The following is a 17990-nucleotide window of genomic DNA, read 5'->3' as shown; positions in this document are numbered from 1 at the left end:
CGGCAGGTATGAGGTCGTCCAAAATAGGTCGTAAATCATCAGCCTTTAGGACTCCTTGCCTATACGACCATCTCATCGCTCGAGGAAGACCATAATTATCAGCTGGTTTCCAATTCTCCCCTCTTTTTCCAACAGTTGGAAAGTACTCGTGAATCCAGCACTGTTACAAAATACAAACATAATAAAAAAAAATTAAGTATATTTTATAAAATGAATCCAACACTTAATAAACAAAATTAAATTATATACCTGTAGGAGAGTAGGATATCCACCGAGCTGTTTGCAACTGAACATGGACGCATCTCCAAGATATCTGTATAGGGTAACTAGTGTAGTTGCTCCCCAACTATATCCTGAACATCTATCTAAGTCCGTAAACAGTAGGAGGTATCGTGCCTCTACAAGTGTAAAGGTCTTATCGGCAAAAATGGTGGAACCCACCAACATCAACAGATATGCTCTGGTCGCATATGCCCAGCTGGAAGCAACTCTATGTTGTACGAATAAATCGTATAACCACTCCAACTTATAATATGAACCCCTGCAGCTACGAACATGTGATTGTGCCTCACCCTGTGACACTCCTAAGTAGTCAACAACAAGTTCAACAGCTACCTCTCCCGTGACATCCTGAGGACTCCAGAAGATACCCCTGATGGGCAAGTGAAGCAGACATGAGACATAATCCAAAGTAAAGCTCATTTCACCAAACGACATGTGAAATGAAGATGTCTCTAGATGCCATCTTTCCATAAATGCAGAGACAAGATTTGTGTCTATCTTGTTCAGACTAGTTCTCTGAAGTGAAGGTAAACCAGATCTAGATACCCAACTCTCCATCTGTGGTGGAAGAGCCAATGGAACCCTAGATGTCAGCTTCAGTCCATGTCCAGCAACCTTCAACTCTTTCTTTGGACCTCTTTTCTAAAAATAATTAAAACACATATTAGAAAACACAATCTAAAATATTCAACTATTATTCATTTTCATATATATCTTGTTTATTTACCTCACCAAACCATAAATGCCGAGCAACATGATGCTCGTACTTCACCAAAAGAGACGTATTGTACGGCCCTCCTGGATATCCAGCCGGCTCAGCTGCAGATGAAGATGCGCCCCGGCCTAAAGTACGGTCTGGAATCCTACCATCTGCACCTCGCCTTCGAACCACTACAAAAAAATATTATAAAAAATTTATTAAAAATTTATTAAAAAATTAAAAAAAAAATAATAAAAAAAAAACGCACCAGAACACTTCAAATAAGAGTTCCAGTGTGGAAAATTAAAAGGTTGACTACCGGAACACTTCTTAAAAGAGTTCCGATTTAGTTCATCCAAATCAGAAGTCTTTAAGAAAGAGTTCCGGTATACAACCAACCAAACCGGAAGACTTTCTAAAAGACATCCGGTTCAATGCCCCCAAAAGACAACAAATCGGAATATTTTAGATAAGTCTTCCGGTATACACTATGTGAACCGGAAGGCTTACACTTAGTGTTCCGGTTTACAATGCCAAAAAATGCAAAAATGTGTGTTAAGGAAGTCTTCAAGCGCAAGTGGGAAAAATTTCCATTTCTGAAAAATATACCCTATTTATATGAGGATATTTTGGTCCAAAAAAAATTATTTGTAGGGGTGTGGGTACAATTGTAGGGGTACGAGGTAAAGTTTTCAACAAGTAGAGAAGAAAGAGGCGAGAGACACTCTCATTTATTTATATGAAAACAACATAAAAATAATAAAGTATACGAGTATTATTAGTATATTATAATTATTTTATTTTTTATTTCAAATATGTATTAAAAATTACAAATTTTAAAAAATTATTTAATAATATGTTTGTCTCGCTTATAATTTTTATATTAAGTTATAAATAGTATATTATAATGTATAAAAGTGTTTAAATCTAAATCATCAATCAATCTAATTTTTAAAATAAGAATGTGGACTATATATTATTGATGTACTAATAATTTGAGTATTATAAGTTATTGATGTAACAAGTTATAAATAGGAAGATGGGTTATATATTATTGATGTAATAGTTTGACTAATATATGAGCAATTTTATTTTTCTTTCTATTCATTCGCATTAAATTTTGAAAACTAGTGTGCATAACTCATGTGTATCAATGTGAAAGCACGGATATCCGTACCATAAACCGTGCTAACCTAAGGGTTATTACAATTTTTGTAGAATTAAAAAAATAAAGATAAATTTGTTTAAATTAATGTATCAATCCAAAAACGAGTAAAATGTATTTATTTATATTACTAATATTTATTTATACAATTACTTATAAATACTATGTTAATAGTTGATATTTATAAAATTAAATGATTGTATAAATATTTTTATAAATAATATCATAACAAAATTAATAACGGTTGATCCAAATTTATATATATATATATATATATATATATATATATATATATATATATATATATATATATATATATATATATATATATATATATATATATATATATATATATATATATATATATATATATATATATATATATATATATATATATATATAAAGGTGACAAACACTTCCATTTTCCATGTAGTCATATTGCAATGGGATGAAAATGTCACGTGTTACTTTTGTTATAGTATATATTAAGATATTTAAAAACTATTTAACAATAAACTTTTTAAATTGGATCGATTTGGATAAAAAAAATTAAATTGTCATCTAAAAACAATTTTTTACATCTTATTATTTTTGGAATTGGATGAATCTAAATTATACTGCGAACATTCTCTAATAATTTATAATTTGTATAAAATTAAATTAGATTAATACTTAGTAACAAATGATTTCTTAAAAATGATTTATTTATAGAATTAACATGAAAATAATAATATGATTTATACAAGAGGTGATATATTGACAAATAATCATTTAAATACTATATATGAGATTTTTTATATATTAAAAAAACCAAAATAAAAAATATTATGCTTTTTAAAATAAGACGAAGTTAGTTAAGTAATTTTATTTGTAAAATTTTATAGTAGAGAAGAGAGTAGTGGAAAGTGTAGCATATAAAGACGTGTCAACTTATTATTGGAAGAGTGCAATGTTGCAAGTTGTTATAATCATGGAATGGTAGTAAGGGACGTTTGAGTGAGAGCACAGATAGTGAGTGTTGCTGGGTGAAAGGGTACTACGATTGGAGAATGAGAACAATGGGTCTCCATTAAAGCTTCATTGAAGTTTTGGAGCTCAAGATCAAAGAAAAAAGGTAAACTTTACAAAGATTTTACTTTTATTTCAGCTTTTATGTTCTACTTTTATTTCTCCTTCTGAATTTTATCTTTGATGCACGGCGTAAATGTTAAAGCTCTTGTGCTACTCTTTCGGTCACTATTTTTAGATGCAGATGCGCCAATCAAGTTCTTTCTTCTTACTTTGTCAATGAAGAACCCAAACACTTCCATTTTCCATGTAGTTATAAAAGAGAAGGTGGCCATAAGGTGGCAAAGAGTGGTCTTGAATTTATGGTATTTATGTTATAAAAGAAAGGGTAGAAGAGTGAGTAAAGCATTGAGAAAGTTGTTAGTAAACAGTTGGGAGAAGAAGTTCTCTGATTAGGATTTAGGAGCACTACCGCTGGTTAGGATGTGAATAATAATGAGAGTAAAAGTGAATATTTTTTAGATGTAATAATAGTCTCATAATGTTATTACCTTAGATTATTTTCTTGACACATCTTTTACAATTTTTGACTTTTTCTAAACTTTGCGGTTGAACTGCATTTTCATGGCCATGTAGTATTATTTTAATGTGGACAGAGGCTTTATTTATTAGCATCATATATGAAACCATAATGAAATTCTTTATGCAGGGTATTGTCTTTTGTTACTTTGTTTTTTAAATGAATGAATTAATTTAAGTTTGTTGTTGATTTAATGTGTAGATATCGGTGAGAACTTCTCCATATTTTCTTGAACCCGGACATTGTTTCTCCCATTGTCAGGTATTTCCTCCATCTTTTTTAAATGTTATTTTTAAACATTTCACGTATATTAAAAAATTTAATCATTATTATTACTTTTCAAATAATAATTCTTCTTTTATTTATAATATCCTTAATTTTTTATTTTATTTATTTTATTTTTTCTCTCTATGTAATAATTATCTAGGGTAATTTTAACAAAAATGCAATTGATAGTACCATGAATTTTGCAAGTGAAAATTAAAAAGAAATATTTTTTTTTAAAAAATGACACTTATAAAAAAACGGAGGGAATACTAATTAGCTTTATTTGAAACCGTGAAGATAGAGTCTCGTGATTAAGATGACATGCCTGCATTTTAACTATACAGAACTTAAAGAATGAAGCATCTTTGTGTATATTGACCTATGTAGTAAGTAGCCGATAACGTAGCATATCGGCCGACCCCCAAAATGCCTTAGCGGTGTAACAGTGTCCGCATGGCCTCTACATCTAAGTCTAGGGAAACAATAAGAGATATCAAAACTCAAACACAAAAGAATGCACAAAATGAAACAAATTCATTACTAATCATCAAACTTCATTACTACTAAACATAATGTAAGTAGCAAATAAGCTCCAGCCTCCAAGACTCAAAATAACACATCTAATATTCAAACATGCCATAAAAGCAAAATAAGAAATAAGTTCTAGCCTCCAACCCTCAAAATAACACATCTACTAACCCTCATATCAAGAATCACTGGTTTTGGAGGTGAGAAAGTAAATGATTTGTCAAATCTATCAAGAAAGCGAGACAAATTAAGTGGTCGGCAAGCAGCCATATGCCCACTTAGATTATTATATCATTTAGTTCCAAATGATGAATTTCCGGAGGAATGAATCCATTTAGCTTATTTCCAGTTTGTTTCCAAATAATGGAGTCATTCCGTGTAAGTCAAATCACCCAAAAATAGGAGGGAGAGATCCAGTTAACATATTACAACTCATGTCTAACACTGAAAATGCTTGCATGAGACCAAACACTAATGTAATATGTCTAAAATGTTTATTACCTTGCAATGACATTGAGAAGGTTGCTATTTGAGAAATCTAATATTGCATGAAATCACTTCGCTGTGCTGGTTGTAAGATAAATACAAGACATGAAAGGGAGCACGGTGATAGCCGATAGGACATCAAAATCCGATACATTTGATGACACAGTTATTGGGCCCAAATTTATGGGATTTTTGTTATAAAAGAAGGGGTAGAAGAGTTAGTAAACAGTTGGGAGAAGAAGTTCCCTTATTATAAGCATTAACTATGGTTAGGATGTGATGTAGCTATTGAAATTTCAATTGTCTAAGAGTTTCCTTTGTGAAGCAGTCGACTCCTAAAAAAAATTCAAGTGCTTAGGAGTTCACTTCGTGAAGAAGTTCCCTATTAATTTTTGTTAACTTTTTTGATGTAGCTATTGTAACGTTATTCTTTTATGATTTTGTTTGTTGGTGTACAAGAATGAAGGGAAAAAAAGATGATAATGGTGGAAGAAAGAGAATTCTAACTAACTTTCTTTCTTAATTAAAAATGGTTACAAAATGAATTGGTTACAAACTGAAACTTGAGTTCAGTATTTATATCATCAGAACAACTAAATGAAATTCAAATTCAAATTTAAATGTAACTTAAATGTGAATTTTGAATACACTTCAACACTATCCCTTAATCTGCATTCAAGACTAAAATCAATAACACCAATTTCATCCCTCAAATGGATAAATTGTTCAGTTTTGATAGCTTAGTCAGCATATTTGCAAGTTGCTTTTGAGTGCTATATTGAATAACTTCAAACACTCCATTCTGAACCTGATTGCGCAGAAAATAAAATTTTGTATCAATGTGTTTGCTCCTTCCACGCAGCACTGGATTCTTGGCAGGCTTATAGTTGATTTATTGACAATTATCAACCTCACATGTGTGCTCATATTGATCTTTTGATCTTACAAATCCAAACAGCTTGACACACAGACAAAACACCTGCAATGTACTCAGCTTCACATGTTAGCAATGCAACCATTGGTTGCTTCTTGGAGCACCAAGAAATAGGAGCTCCTAGATACTTGAAGAAATATCCAGAAGTACTTCTTATGTAAACTATGTCTCCACGTCAATCAGAGTCTAAATAACATATCAGCTCTGAATCAGATTTAGCACCAGAAGGGAACAAAACTCCATAACCTCATAGTCTCCTTAATATACCTAAGTATCATGACAACAACTTTATAATGTGACCACTTTGGTTTGTTCATAAGCATACTCATCATTTCAACTGCATAGCAGTTATCAGATCTGGTGTTACAAAGATATCTCAATGAGTCTACCAACTGTTTAAAAGTTATAGCATCTACATCATCACCCTCAACATCAGAATCCAGTTTGTGATTTGTTTTAGTAGGTGTGATTGCAGACTTGTAATTAATCAGTTCAAATCTCTTCAGAAGCCTAAGTTCATACTTCAGCTGATGAAAAATTATACCCATCTCAGAGTACATAATCTTCATCCCTAAAAAATAAACCTTATTTCTTAAATCAGACATCTTAAACTCATTCATCAACACCTTTTTGAACTTGACTATCTCAACTGAACCACTCCCTGTTAGAAATATGTCATCAACATAGAGACACAACATAATCATATTAATATTAGATGTATGTTGAACATAAATACCATACTGTATCTCACATTTTCTGAATCCTTGAAGCTTGAAAAATGAATCACTTTCCAGATTCTAAGCTCTAGGAGCTTGTTTCAGCCCAGACAAGGCTTCATACAATTTATACACCATCACTTCCTGATTCTTTTTCACAAATCCAAAAGTCTGTGACACATATACTTCCTCTTGTAAAGGACCATTCAGAAATACATATTTCACATCTAAATACATCAAAGGCCAATTTCTATTAATAGTTATAACAATCACCAATCTAATTGTTTCATGCCTAGCTACAGGTGCAAACACCTCAAAGTAATCTAATTCAGATTTATGTAGAAATATCTTCAGAAGTTAACTCAGGTGTTAACACTGCCCCAGAGTTGAATTAAGACTTGTTCCAATCTCATTCTTTTGTTTCCTTCATAATGATATCTCTGCTGACTTCTACCTTGTTAGTGACTGGAAAATAAAGCTTATAGGAATCTGTATCATGGTACCCAATCAGTAACATTACTTTGCTTCTATCATCCAGCTTTTTTCTAGTAGCACTTGGAACGTGTTTGTAACTAACATAACCAAATACTCTGAAATGACTCACACTTTGCTTATCTTCAATCCATTTCTCAAAAGGAATATCTTCCTTTAACTTCTTGGTTGGACACCTATTGAGCATATATGTTGTAGTGGCAACAGTTTCTCCCCAGAAGGCATGATGGAGCTTTTTCTCCTTCCGCATGCTCCTTGTCATATCAAGCAGAGTCATGTTTCTTATTTCAGCAAGATCATTATGTTATAGAGTATATGGAGCAGTCACCTCATTTTCAACTCCATTCTATTTATATAACCTTCTAAACTCTTATGAGTCGTACTCACCTCCACCATCAGTTCTGAGAACTTTCAGCTTCTGACCACTCTGTTTTTCAGCCTTCACCTTGAACTTCTGAAACTCAACAAACACCTCATGCTTAAACTTGATGAGTGTTACCCATGTCATTCTTGTGAACTCATCCGCAAATGACACAAAATATTTGTTTCCTCCAAGTGAAGGTACTTCAAATGGTCCACATACATCAGAATGTGTTACTCCTAAAGCATATTTTTCTCTTGGATCCACTTCTGATGCAAATGGCAATCTAGGTTGCTTACCTTTCATACATATATCACGTGACTTCTCGGGTTTCAAAATCTTAGGAATTCCATGTACCAGCTTCTTAGAACTCATATGCCCAAAGTTTCTGAAGTTCATATGCCCCAATCTTTTGTGCCATAACTCATTGTCACCTTCAGCACCTTCTACACTACGACATTTAATTTCAGTTATTTCTACGTTCACTTTGAATGTTTTGTTACTTCCCTGTTCAGATTCCATAATCAACTTTTAATTAGAATCATACAACTTCAAGAGATTGTCTTTCATAGTAACTGATAAATATTTTTCAATTAGATGACATACACTCATCAGGTTTCTCTTCATGCCAGGAACATACCAAACATCCTTGATCAGAACGATTTTTCCATACTTCACTCCTACTTTGACATTTCCCATTCCTTCAGCATTAAGTTACATATCACCAGCACATATGATTTTTGTCCTCTTTCTAGAGTCAAAATCAGTCAACCATTTTTGGTTTCTAGTTAGGTGATTTGAGTAGGTAGTGTCCATATACCATCAGTCTATTAAATATCCACCATCAGAATCATAAGCCATCTATAAGGCATGTTCATCATCAGTCTCTCCTCGGGCTATGTTTTCTTCTTCTGATTTTCTTTCCTTGTTTGGTAAATAGTCAGCAGCAATGTGACAAAATTTCTTACAATAGTAGCATTGAACCTTCTTCTTTTCAAACTTCTCTTTTCCCTTATGATATTTCTTCTCATCGGAATTAGAGGCTTCTGAATTTTGATAACCATCACCATGTCTCTTCTTGGCCTCTGACTAAGACTGCTTATGGTTCTTCTTACCATAAGACGCTTTCAGAGCCTGCTCTACCTCTCTTTCAAAGTTTCTCTCAGTCAGATGCAACTCTTGTGCCTATAGACTACTTTGCAACTCTTCAATTCTCATGGTTCTGAGGTCCTTAGAGTGTTCAATTGCTACAACAATGTATTCAAACTGAGAAGTAAGTGATCTCAGTATCTTTTCAATGATTACTTGTTTAGAGAGAGTTTCTCCAAAAGATTTCATCTCATTTGTGATCAAAATCACTCTGGAGATGTAATCAGATACCTTTTCATTGTTCATCATGTTGAGATTCTTATACTACTTACATAGAGACTGAAGCTTCACCTTCTTCACTGATGCATCACCATCGTAGCATTGTACCAGTATGTCCCACACGGCCTTTATCGTTGTTGAATCAACGATTTTCTCAAACACATTCGTATCCACACATTAATGGATATAGAACAACGTATTCTGATCATTCTTCCTCATTTCTCTTTGCACGTTTCTATGCATTTTAGTTGCATCTACTACAACCATTGTGTAACCATCATTTATGGGATCAAAAACATCTTGAGCGCCAAACAACACATGCATCTGAATCATCCACCGATTACAATTATTTCCATCAAATACTTGAAGCTTTGTGTTTAAGCTACCGCTTCCGCCGTTCATCTTAGTTCTTATTCAAATTCACTCAGATCTCACCAACACTCGTGTTTCCCAATCCCTCAGAATAAAGAAATGTGATTCTATTTTGATTTAGATCTTCAATTCACTGTGAATTGAATGAAAAAAAAATCAATCACACATGCCTCACGTACACTCGTGTTTCCCGTTCCTGAATTAGAACTTGATATCTAGATACCAATTGTTGGTGCACAAGAATGTAGAAGAAGATGGTGGTGGTGGTGGTGGAAGAGAGAGAGAGAGAGAGAGAGAGAGAGAGAGAGAGAGAGAGAGAGAATCCTAACTAGCTTTCTTTCTCAATTGAAAACGGTTACAAAATGAATTGGTTACGAACTAAAACTTCAGTTCAGTATTTATATCATCAAAACAACTAAATGAAACTCATTAAAATCTAAATGCAACTTAAATGTCAATTTGTATTACACTTCAACATTGTAGTCAGGTGAATAAGCCATTTTGATGATCATCTTTCTAAAAATGGTTATCATCTTTCTAATTTCGTTAAAGGTTTTAAAAAAAGGTTCTTTATCGTGAAAACGTCTGCAACAAAATGGTATCACAAGATACCAATATGAATACTATTATTTATTGTTTTTATGATAAATAATAAATTTGGATTTATATACACTACGACAACCCCAATGAATGTCACAATACATATATTGATAGAAATCACGAAAGTGTTTAATAACTGTAACACAACCGAGATTGTTATTTAAAATCTTTTAGTCTACTTAGAGCAACACTTGTAAATTGTGAGTAAAATTTTATTTTTCTAGCTATAGAATATTGGTGTTCATCAAGATTTTCTCTACTTTGATTTGTTAAATAATTGGTATTAATCATTGAAGCAAGAAATACTAGTGTTTATCAATATTCTCTCTAATTTAATTTGTCTAACTATTGGTGTTTATCATTGAAGCAAGAAGTATTGGTGCTCATTATTGGTGTATATCTAGCATGAGCGAGAGTGCGACCATTGAGGTATGTAAAACGTCTCTTGACTGTATATCTGATTCTTTTGATTGATTATAAACTGAATTTTTAGTATTTAGGAACAAAGATAATTGTTTAAGTAAAACTAATGACATCTTTATTGCATTTGTAATTTGTTTCTATGTAGAGGTATAACTTAATTGCGTCATTGTTTTTCTAAGAAAATAGTAACAAATCGTCTAAAATATTAAAAGAAATTAATTGATGAAAAATTAAGACTGAATAAAATACCAATACGCATTGGATATAAAGTTCTTCACATTTGTAGAAAATTTGAGGATCAACAACAAATATAAGATAACAAATCGAATAAATAAATGCACAAAAGAACACTGATATTTCAACATGGAACACACCTCAATATGAGAGAAAAAACCATGAGTCATCCAAACCAAAGAAATAGATCAACTATAACCAATTAAGTTTATAAGAGAGTCTTAAAGTGATTCACAAACTAGTGCGAGCATCCGCAAACCACAAAGCAAATTAGCTTACAAATAAGAATCAAAAAGCTGAAAAATTACTCAAATTTGTCGCTTCATTACGAAGTAGATATCTCTCACCTTAGACTTTGTTTTGAAATTATGAACATTCAAAAGTTAGATACATGTGTTGTAAACCTGCCCCTTAAATTTGAGCTCGATCTGACAGTTAACGAATTTAGGATCGTCAATTTAGTGAGATTGGTTACAGAAAACGGGAATAAGTTTCTCTCCTATTTTCTCTCTTTTCAATCCTTATTTACTCTTTATCTCTCTCAATCCTAAATTGATCATATCCACTTAAATAAGTGAGTTAATTGGGTTAATCACATTTGGGTCTTTCTCTACATAGGAAGGGAGCCCAAACCCAACAAATCTCTCATTCACAATTATGTAGAGGAAATCGCCAAATCGGTGATATGATAATAAGCTTCAAATTTCTGTCTTGGTAATACTTTAGTCATCATATTATAACCATTATAATTTGTATGAACTCTAGCTAACTCCGACAGCTTAGCATCCAAAAGATAATGTATCCAATGATATCTCACATCAATGTGTTTTTGACCTATTATGAAAAGTCGGATTCTTACCAAGATGAATAGCATTTTGACTATCAACAAATAACACATATTTGTCTTGAGCAAAACCAACTAAAAAAACTTCTTCAACCATAGTAACTTTTTACATGCTTCGGTAATGGAAATGAAAACTCAACCTCTATAGTAGACAATACTACACACTTTTGCAATCTGGACTGCCAAGTCACAACTCCCCCTATAAATTTAATCATGTAGCCAGAAGTTCACTTTCTGGAATCAATGTCTCCAGCCATATCAGATTCATAGTACCCCACTAGAGTAAGCTTATCACTTCCAAAACAAAGCCTTGAAAAAGTAGTACCACGAAGATAACTTAAAATCCATTTTACAGCATTTTAATGCTCTCTACCTGGATTTGACAAAAATATATTGACTGTACTAGCATCATGTGATATATTTGGTCTTGAGCACACCATTGCATACATCAAACTACCCATAATAGGCGCATAAGGAACATGTTTCATATCAAACTCTTCATCTTCACTTTAAGGAATTTGATTAGAAATCAACTTGAAATGAGTAGCAAGAGGAGTGCTTACCGCCTTAGAACTTTCCATTTTTAATCTTTGCAGCACTCTTTCGCGATAATATTCTTGTGACATCCAAAGTTTCTTCTCTTTTTTGTCACGCATGATTCTAATGCCAAGAATCTGTTTAGCTACTCCCATGTCTTTCATGGAAAATGACTCTCCCAGTTGCTTCTTTAACATGTTAATGTTAGAAATACTTTTCCCTATAACAAGCATATTATCAACATATAACTATAGGATAATTAATTAATCATTGGAAAATTTTAAACATGCAATGATCTGAAGTAGTCTTCTGGTATCCTTGATCATACCTAACAGACTCAAACTTCTTGTACCACTGCCTTGGAGCTTGCTTCAACCCATATAAACTCTTTCTCAATCTACACACATGATCTTATTTGCCTTTAAGTTGAAAACCATCGGGTTGTTCATGTAGATATTTTCCTCCAAATCACCACGAAGGAGGGTTGTTTTCACATCCATTTGCTCAACCTTTAAATCAAGAGTAGCAACCAAAATCAACAGAATTCTAATTGAGGACATCTTTACAACAAGTGAGAAGATATCATTAAAATCAACACCCTTTATTTTACGGAAACCTTTCACCACTAATTTGTCTTTATATCCCGGAACTTAGAGTTACTCTCATGTTTAACTCTATAAATCCACCTGTTTTCTAAAGCCCTTTTGCCTTTAGGAAACTTCACAAAATCATAAATGTGACTATCATACAATTATTTAATCTCATCATGAATTGCATACTACCAATTTTGATTTTAATCACTTTCCATGGCCTCTTGAAAACACTCAAGTTCTCCCTCGTCAATCAAGGTCACATACTCATCAGAATTATACCTTGTAGAAGGTTATCTCTACATGTTAGGCCTCCTAAGTTGAACTTGAGATGATTCTGGAGCTTCACCAAGATTCTCATCCTATGACATATCGCTCTCCCCTTCACCATCATTAGTTGGAATATTTACCTCATAACTAAGTTGTTGATCATCAATATAATCATATGGCTCATCATTCTGATCACCGCCATCGATAGCATCCAGATTATGACTAGGTAACTAAAATGGATTAATATTAGACAAACTAATATCTTTCTTAGGTGTAGAATTGTCTACCTTATCAATGGCCTCTATATTTTAGCCTTAAATGAACACCATATTGCGGATTCAGATAAAATTCTTCCTTACAGGATCATACAACCTGTAACCAAACTCATCTTGCCCATAGCCGATGAAGATACATTATTTTTACTTTGCATCCAACTTGGATCTTTCATCCTTTGGAATATGCACAAAATTCTTACAACTAAAGACTCTAAAATTATTTTATTTGACATTCTTTCCAAACCAAATTTTGTCTAGAACTTCACTGTTCAAAGCAACAGTGGGAGTGAGATTAAGAATATGCACTATAGTGTAAAACGTATCGCCTCAATAATGATTAGGCAACTTAGCTTCAAATAGCATACACCTTACATTCTCAATTAGTGGTCTATTTATCTTCTCTACTAAACCATTAAATTTAGGAGTTTTATGAGGAGTCTTTTCATGTGCAATACCATGTTGCTTGCAATAGGAATCAAATGGTTCACAAAACTTTCCATCATTGTCCGAATGAACATATTTCAGTTTCTCGCATATCTTCCTCTCAACCAAAGCATGGACTTATTTGAACTTTTCCAACATTCGGTCTTTTGTCTTCAAGGCATAAATCCATAGTTTTCTAGAGAAATAATCAATAAAGGTAACAAAATAAAGTGCACCATTAAAGGATTTTTCCTTTAATGGACCATAAACATCATAATGTACCAACTGGAGCAACTTTGACTTCCTTGAGGGAGGATGTCTCTTGAAAGATACTCTAGTCTGTTTACTAGCCATCCAATTAGAACACTTCTTCAAATCTGCATCCTTTAATCCATGAAGAACATCATTTTTTGCCAAAACATTCAACCCTTTTTCACTAATATGACTAAGTCTTCAGTGCCACAAAGATGTTTCCATGTTGATAACATTCACACTGTCCCTAGAAACCAAAGCTTTTATCCAATACAATTTAGAAATCTTTTCCCCTCTAGCCATAACCAAGTTATCTTTGTTGAGTTTCTACTTTAAAAAATCAAAGTGATTGTCATAACTACAATCATCAAGCATATGCACAAAGATCAAATTAAAGCAAACATTTAGAGCATGTTTGACACCTCTAAGCAACAATTTCATTCCCATGTTGGTTTGCAAGCAAACATCACCAACACCAATTTCCTTAGATACACCATCAGTATCCATCTTTAACACTCCAAAATAACCAGGAGCATAAGATGTGAAGATATCATTCCTTGGTGTAATATGTAATGTAGCACCACTGTCAACTATCCACATGCTCTCTTCTAATACAAGATTCACAGACTCATGATCCCTGAGAATAACAAGATCATCACTAGTAACAATAGTAACATGGCCACCATCATGATCTTCATGGTCTCTTTGTTTAGACTTGACTTTCTTGAATTTGTTATCTCTTTTCCACTTATAGCAATACTTTTGTATGTGTCCTGTTTTGTGACAATAATGACACTCTAGATTCTTGTATCGCGACTTGGACTTGCTTATGTTATTCTCTCTACCACCCTTCGGTTCCTTTTTATGACTTATCCCCATATTTCCAGTGACAAGTACCTCGGATTGAGATGAATAACCATGTGTCTTCCTTCTTATCTCCTTGTTAATAATACCACCCTTATTCGTTTCCAAAGAAACAACACCTCTGGGAGCAGAACTTGTGATAGAAACTTGAAACGCCGCCCAAGACTCTAGTAAAGATAACAATGGAAATAGTCATAAAACTTCATCATCAAATTTGATACTCATTCTTAACATCTGATCAAGGAGCCCTTAAAATTCACTCAAGTGATCTGAAATAGAAGTTCCCTTTTTATACATCAAACTTATGAAGTTATTCAACAAGAACAATTTATTATTCCCTGATTTAGAGGCATACAAATGCTTTATCTTCTCCCACAAAGTTTTTGCAGCTTTAGTGTGAAGCATATATCTCTCAACTAAGGTCTTGTTTTTAAATTCTGAATGTTCAAAAGTTAGATACAGATATTGTGAACACGCCTTCTAAATTTGAGCTTGATTCGATGGTTAACAAATTCATGATCGTCGATTTAGTGAGTCTGGTTGCACAAAAACGGGAATAGGTTTTTCTCCTCTTTTCTCTCTTTTGAACCCTTGTTTTCTCTCCAACTCTCCCGACTCTAAATTGGTCATCTCCGCTTAAATAAGTGAGACAAATGGGCTAATCATATTTAGACCTTTCTTCATATAGGAAGGAGCCCAAACCCAACATTATCACCTTTATATTAAGATACAATTTTTATAATATATATTTTATTCAATTAAAATTGTGTCAAATATAAAATTCTTACAAAAATATTTCAATAATTTAATTATCATAATATTTATTTTAATTTTACACAAATATAATCAATTCTTGTTTTTAAATGTAGGGAGATTTTACCTATTGTGATTGGAGAAGAGCCGATTTTTTTAATTCAATCAGAAACTAACGATATGGCAGTAAGTTTTTTTATATATTATTATTTCTTAATTATAGTTTATATAGTTTAAAACAAATTTTAAATATCTAACTTTTCATTCACTATTATGTTTTTTCTTCAGATTGTTGCTTTGCATTCGCTGTCTGTGGTGTGCTTGAGGTTTTACATTATGATGAGAAAGGCAGAGGGGTGATAGAGTTTTCAGCACAGGTCATCTTTGATAATTTCCTTTTAGATGGAAAATAAAATGAGGATGGACGTGTAATTTTGGATACAATTAATTGGGTAAACAAAAATGGTTGTGTTCAAGAACAATCATATATATACGTGGGAAGTTTAAACATGACTAAAACTGTAATATCCCATATTCCCTTAAATGCTCAATTAGTTGTCAGTTGAGATCAATTGAGTTCCTGTATACTCTATCTTTTGTTAGTTGTAACAATTGGAGCTTCTATGTGCTCTAAATGTTGTCAATTGGGACCAATAGAGTAATCAGTGAACTCTAAAGAGATTAATTATTAATAAAGAGATAGACCAATATTAATAAATACAAGAGAGGATATTTTTGGTAACATTAATAATCGGTCAATTGGTACTGGAAGATGAAATATCAATTGGGATATTTTTACTACTACCTAATATTATAATATATATATATATATATATATATATATATATATATATATATATATATATATATATATATATATATATATATATATAGTATATGTTATGTATTATGTGTGGTGGAAAAGAAAAGAAAGGACAAGGATAAGAAGAGTAGGTAGGGAAGTGGAGAGATATCAGAAAGAAAGAAAGAAAGGGAAGAGGAGAGAAAGAGGAAAAGAGAAAAAGAGGAAAAGAGAAGAAAGGAGAAGAGAAGAAGAGGAAGGAACCACCACCATCATCTTCATCATCTCATCTTCATCACCATTTTCTACCCATCTTCATCATCACTAACTTCATCTTCTTCTTCTACTAGGTGAGTTCTTAGATAGATTTAGCCTTTGGGAGAAAATAACATATGTTTGGGGGTTAGGATTTGTGTGAATTTGTGATGAACTTGTTGTGTTCATACTCCTCATCCATGCTATGTGTTGATATCATGTTGTTGTTGTTAAAATTGTGATACTTGGGTGTTTAATTTTGATGTGTTTTGTTGTTGAAGTTATGGAGGTTAATCACATGAATTCATAACAATATAAGTTATTCATGAAATATTACATGAATCATGAGTTAACCATGTTTTCAATGGTAGGTAAAAATGGTAGATGGAAAGGAAAATAAAAGAGGAGTTATTTAAGGAAAGAAGTTACCGATTCATTTAATCAATCTAGTGACATGAATTAATTATTTGATAAATTAAAATATGTCACCAACGAGGTTTGAACTTAAGACCTCCTTGGAATTGTGCAAGCCTTACCACTAAGCCAATGCAGTTGTTGTTGAATACTTATGCAATGATTAAATATTAATCTAAATCTTGATTAAGATAGATTAATAAATTAATTTAGTGGTATAACTCCGTTTTGCACACGGACGGGTGCGTTAGAAAGATAACGTAAAGGGCTATTGTTATTGTTCCATGTTATAAAATATTATGTGATTTATAAATGCCATGAATTTTATCATGATGAAAATTAAACATTATTGTTATGTGGAAGGTGAAGTAACATGATTAAAAACCTTACAAAGATGAGTGAGGAAACCTAGGAGAGTAACGTGATTAATAACTTAGAAATATAATCTAGGTTATGGAACATGTGTGATATGTATGAGAATACGGTATTCATTCGTACGACGCTTATGTGAGGTCGTGGACGAATTGTTGCCATGATTGAGAATGAGACGCATTGTATGGAACATGCCATGTTATTATTTGTGTGTCATGGTGAATGAAGTCACCTATGATTATGGAACATGCCATGTTATTATTTGTGTATCATGGTGAATGAAGTCACCCATGATTGATGAATTTGTTATGGTTCGTGGAACCAATGATTATGGAACCGATCATGTATTCAGAATGTGTGTTTTTCTGTGGTGGTACACATCTCTTGTGGTATGCTTAGATGAGTAAGCATTGGGATGTGGGACCAATGATTCGAGCCTCAATTGGGTTTCAGCCCCAACCATGGCGGACATGGGGTAAAGGTGGACACCAATGTGGGATAAGGCCCATACCGTGAAAGAGACTCAAAGTGGGTAATGTCCCATACGAGTGATGGTTCTTAAAAGTGGGTTTGAGTCCCATAGGGGAACCAGATATCCACCGCGAAAGTCGAATCATACGAGCATGCATGAACCGGGCATGGCTTAGACGTAAGTCCGTATGGGAATTGACGCGTCGTGATCTGGATAATGATCGAGGTTGAGTTATGAGAACTCAGATGCATGTTGCCATACAATTGCGAGATAGTTTCCCCACCTCTCAAGTCTTCGTTCGCTTGTTGACTTGAGTTGGATATGAGTTGAATATTGATTAGAAACCCTGTA

General features: G+C 32.9%; 1 protein-coding gene across 1 annotated transcript; it reads right to left on the bottom strand.

The window, feature by feature from the left end:
• Nucleotides 1–6165: 6165 nt before the first annotated feature.
• Nucleotides 6166–6654, bottom strand: LOC127080042 (uncharacterized mitochondrial protein AtMg00810-like). The gene has a single exon (XM_051020376.1). It carries the CDS (start codon nucleotides 6652–6654, stop codon nucleotides 6166–6168), a length of 489 nt encoding a protein of 162 aa, XP_050876333.1.
• Between the last annotated feature and the right edge of the window lie 11336 nt (nucleotides 6655–17990).

The sequence above is a fragment of the Lathyrus oleraceus genome, chromosome 5 (genome assembly GCF_024323335.1).
Source record: "Lathyrus oleraceus cultivar Zhongwan6 chromosome 5, CAAS_Psat_ZW6_1.0, whole genome shotgun sequence".
Lineage (NCBI taxonomy): Eukaryota > Viridiplantae > Streptophyta > Magnoliopsida > Fabales > Fabaceae > Lathyrus > Lathyrus oleraceus.
Note: the sequence above shows the minus strand (reverse complement) of the source record. Positions and strands in the feature narration are given on the sequence as shown.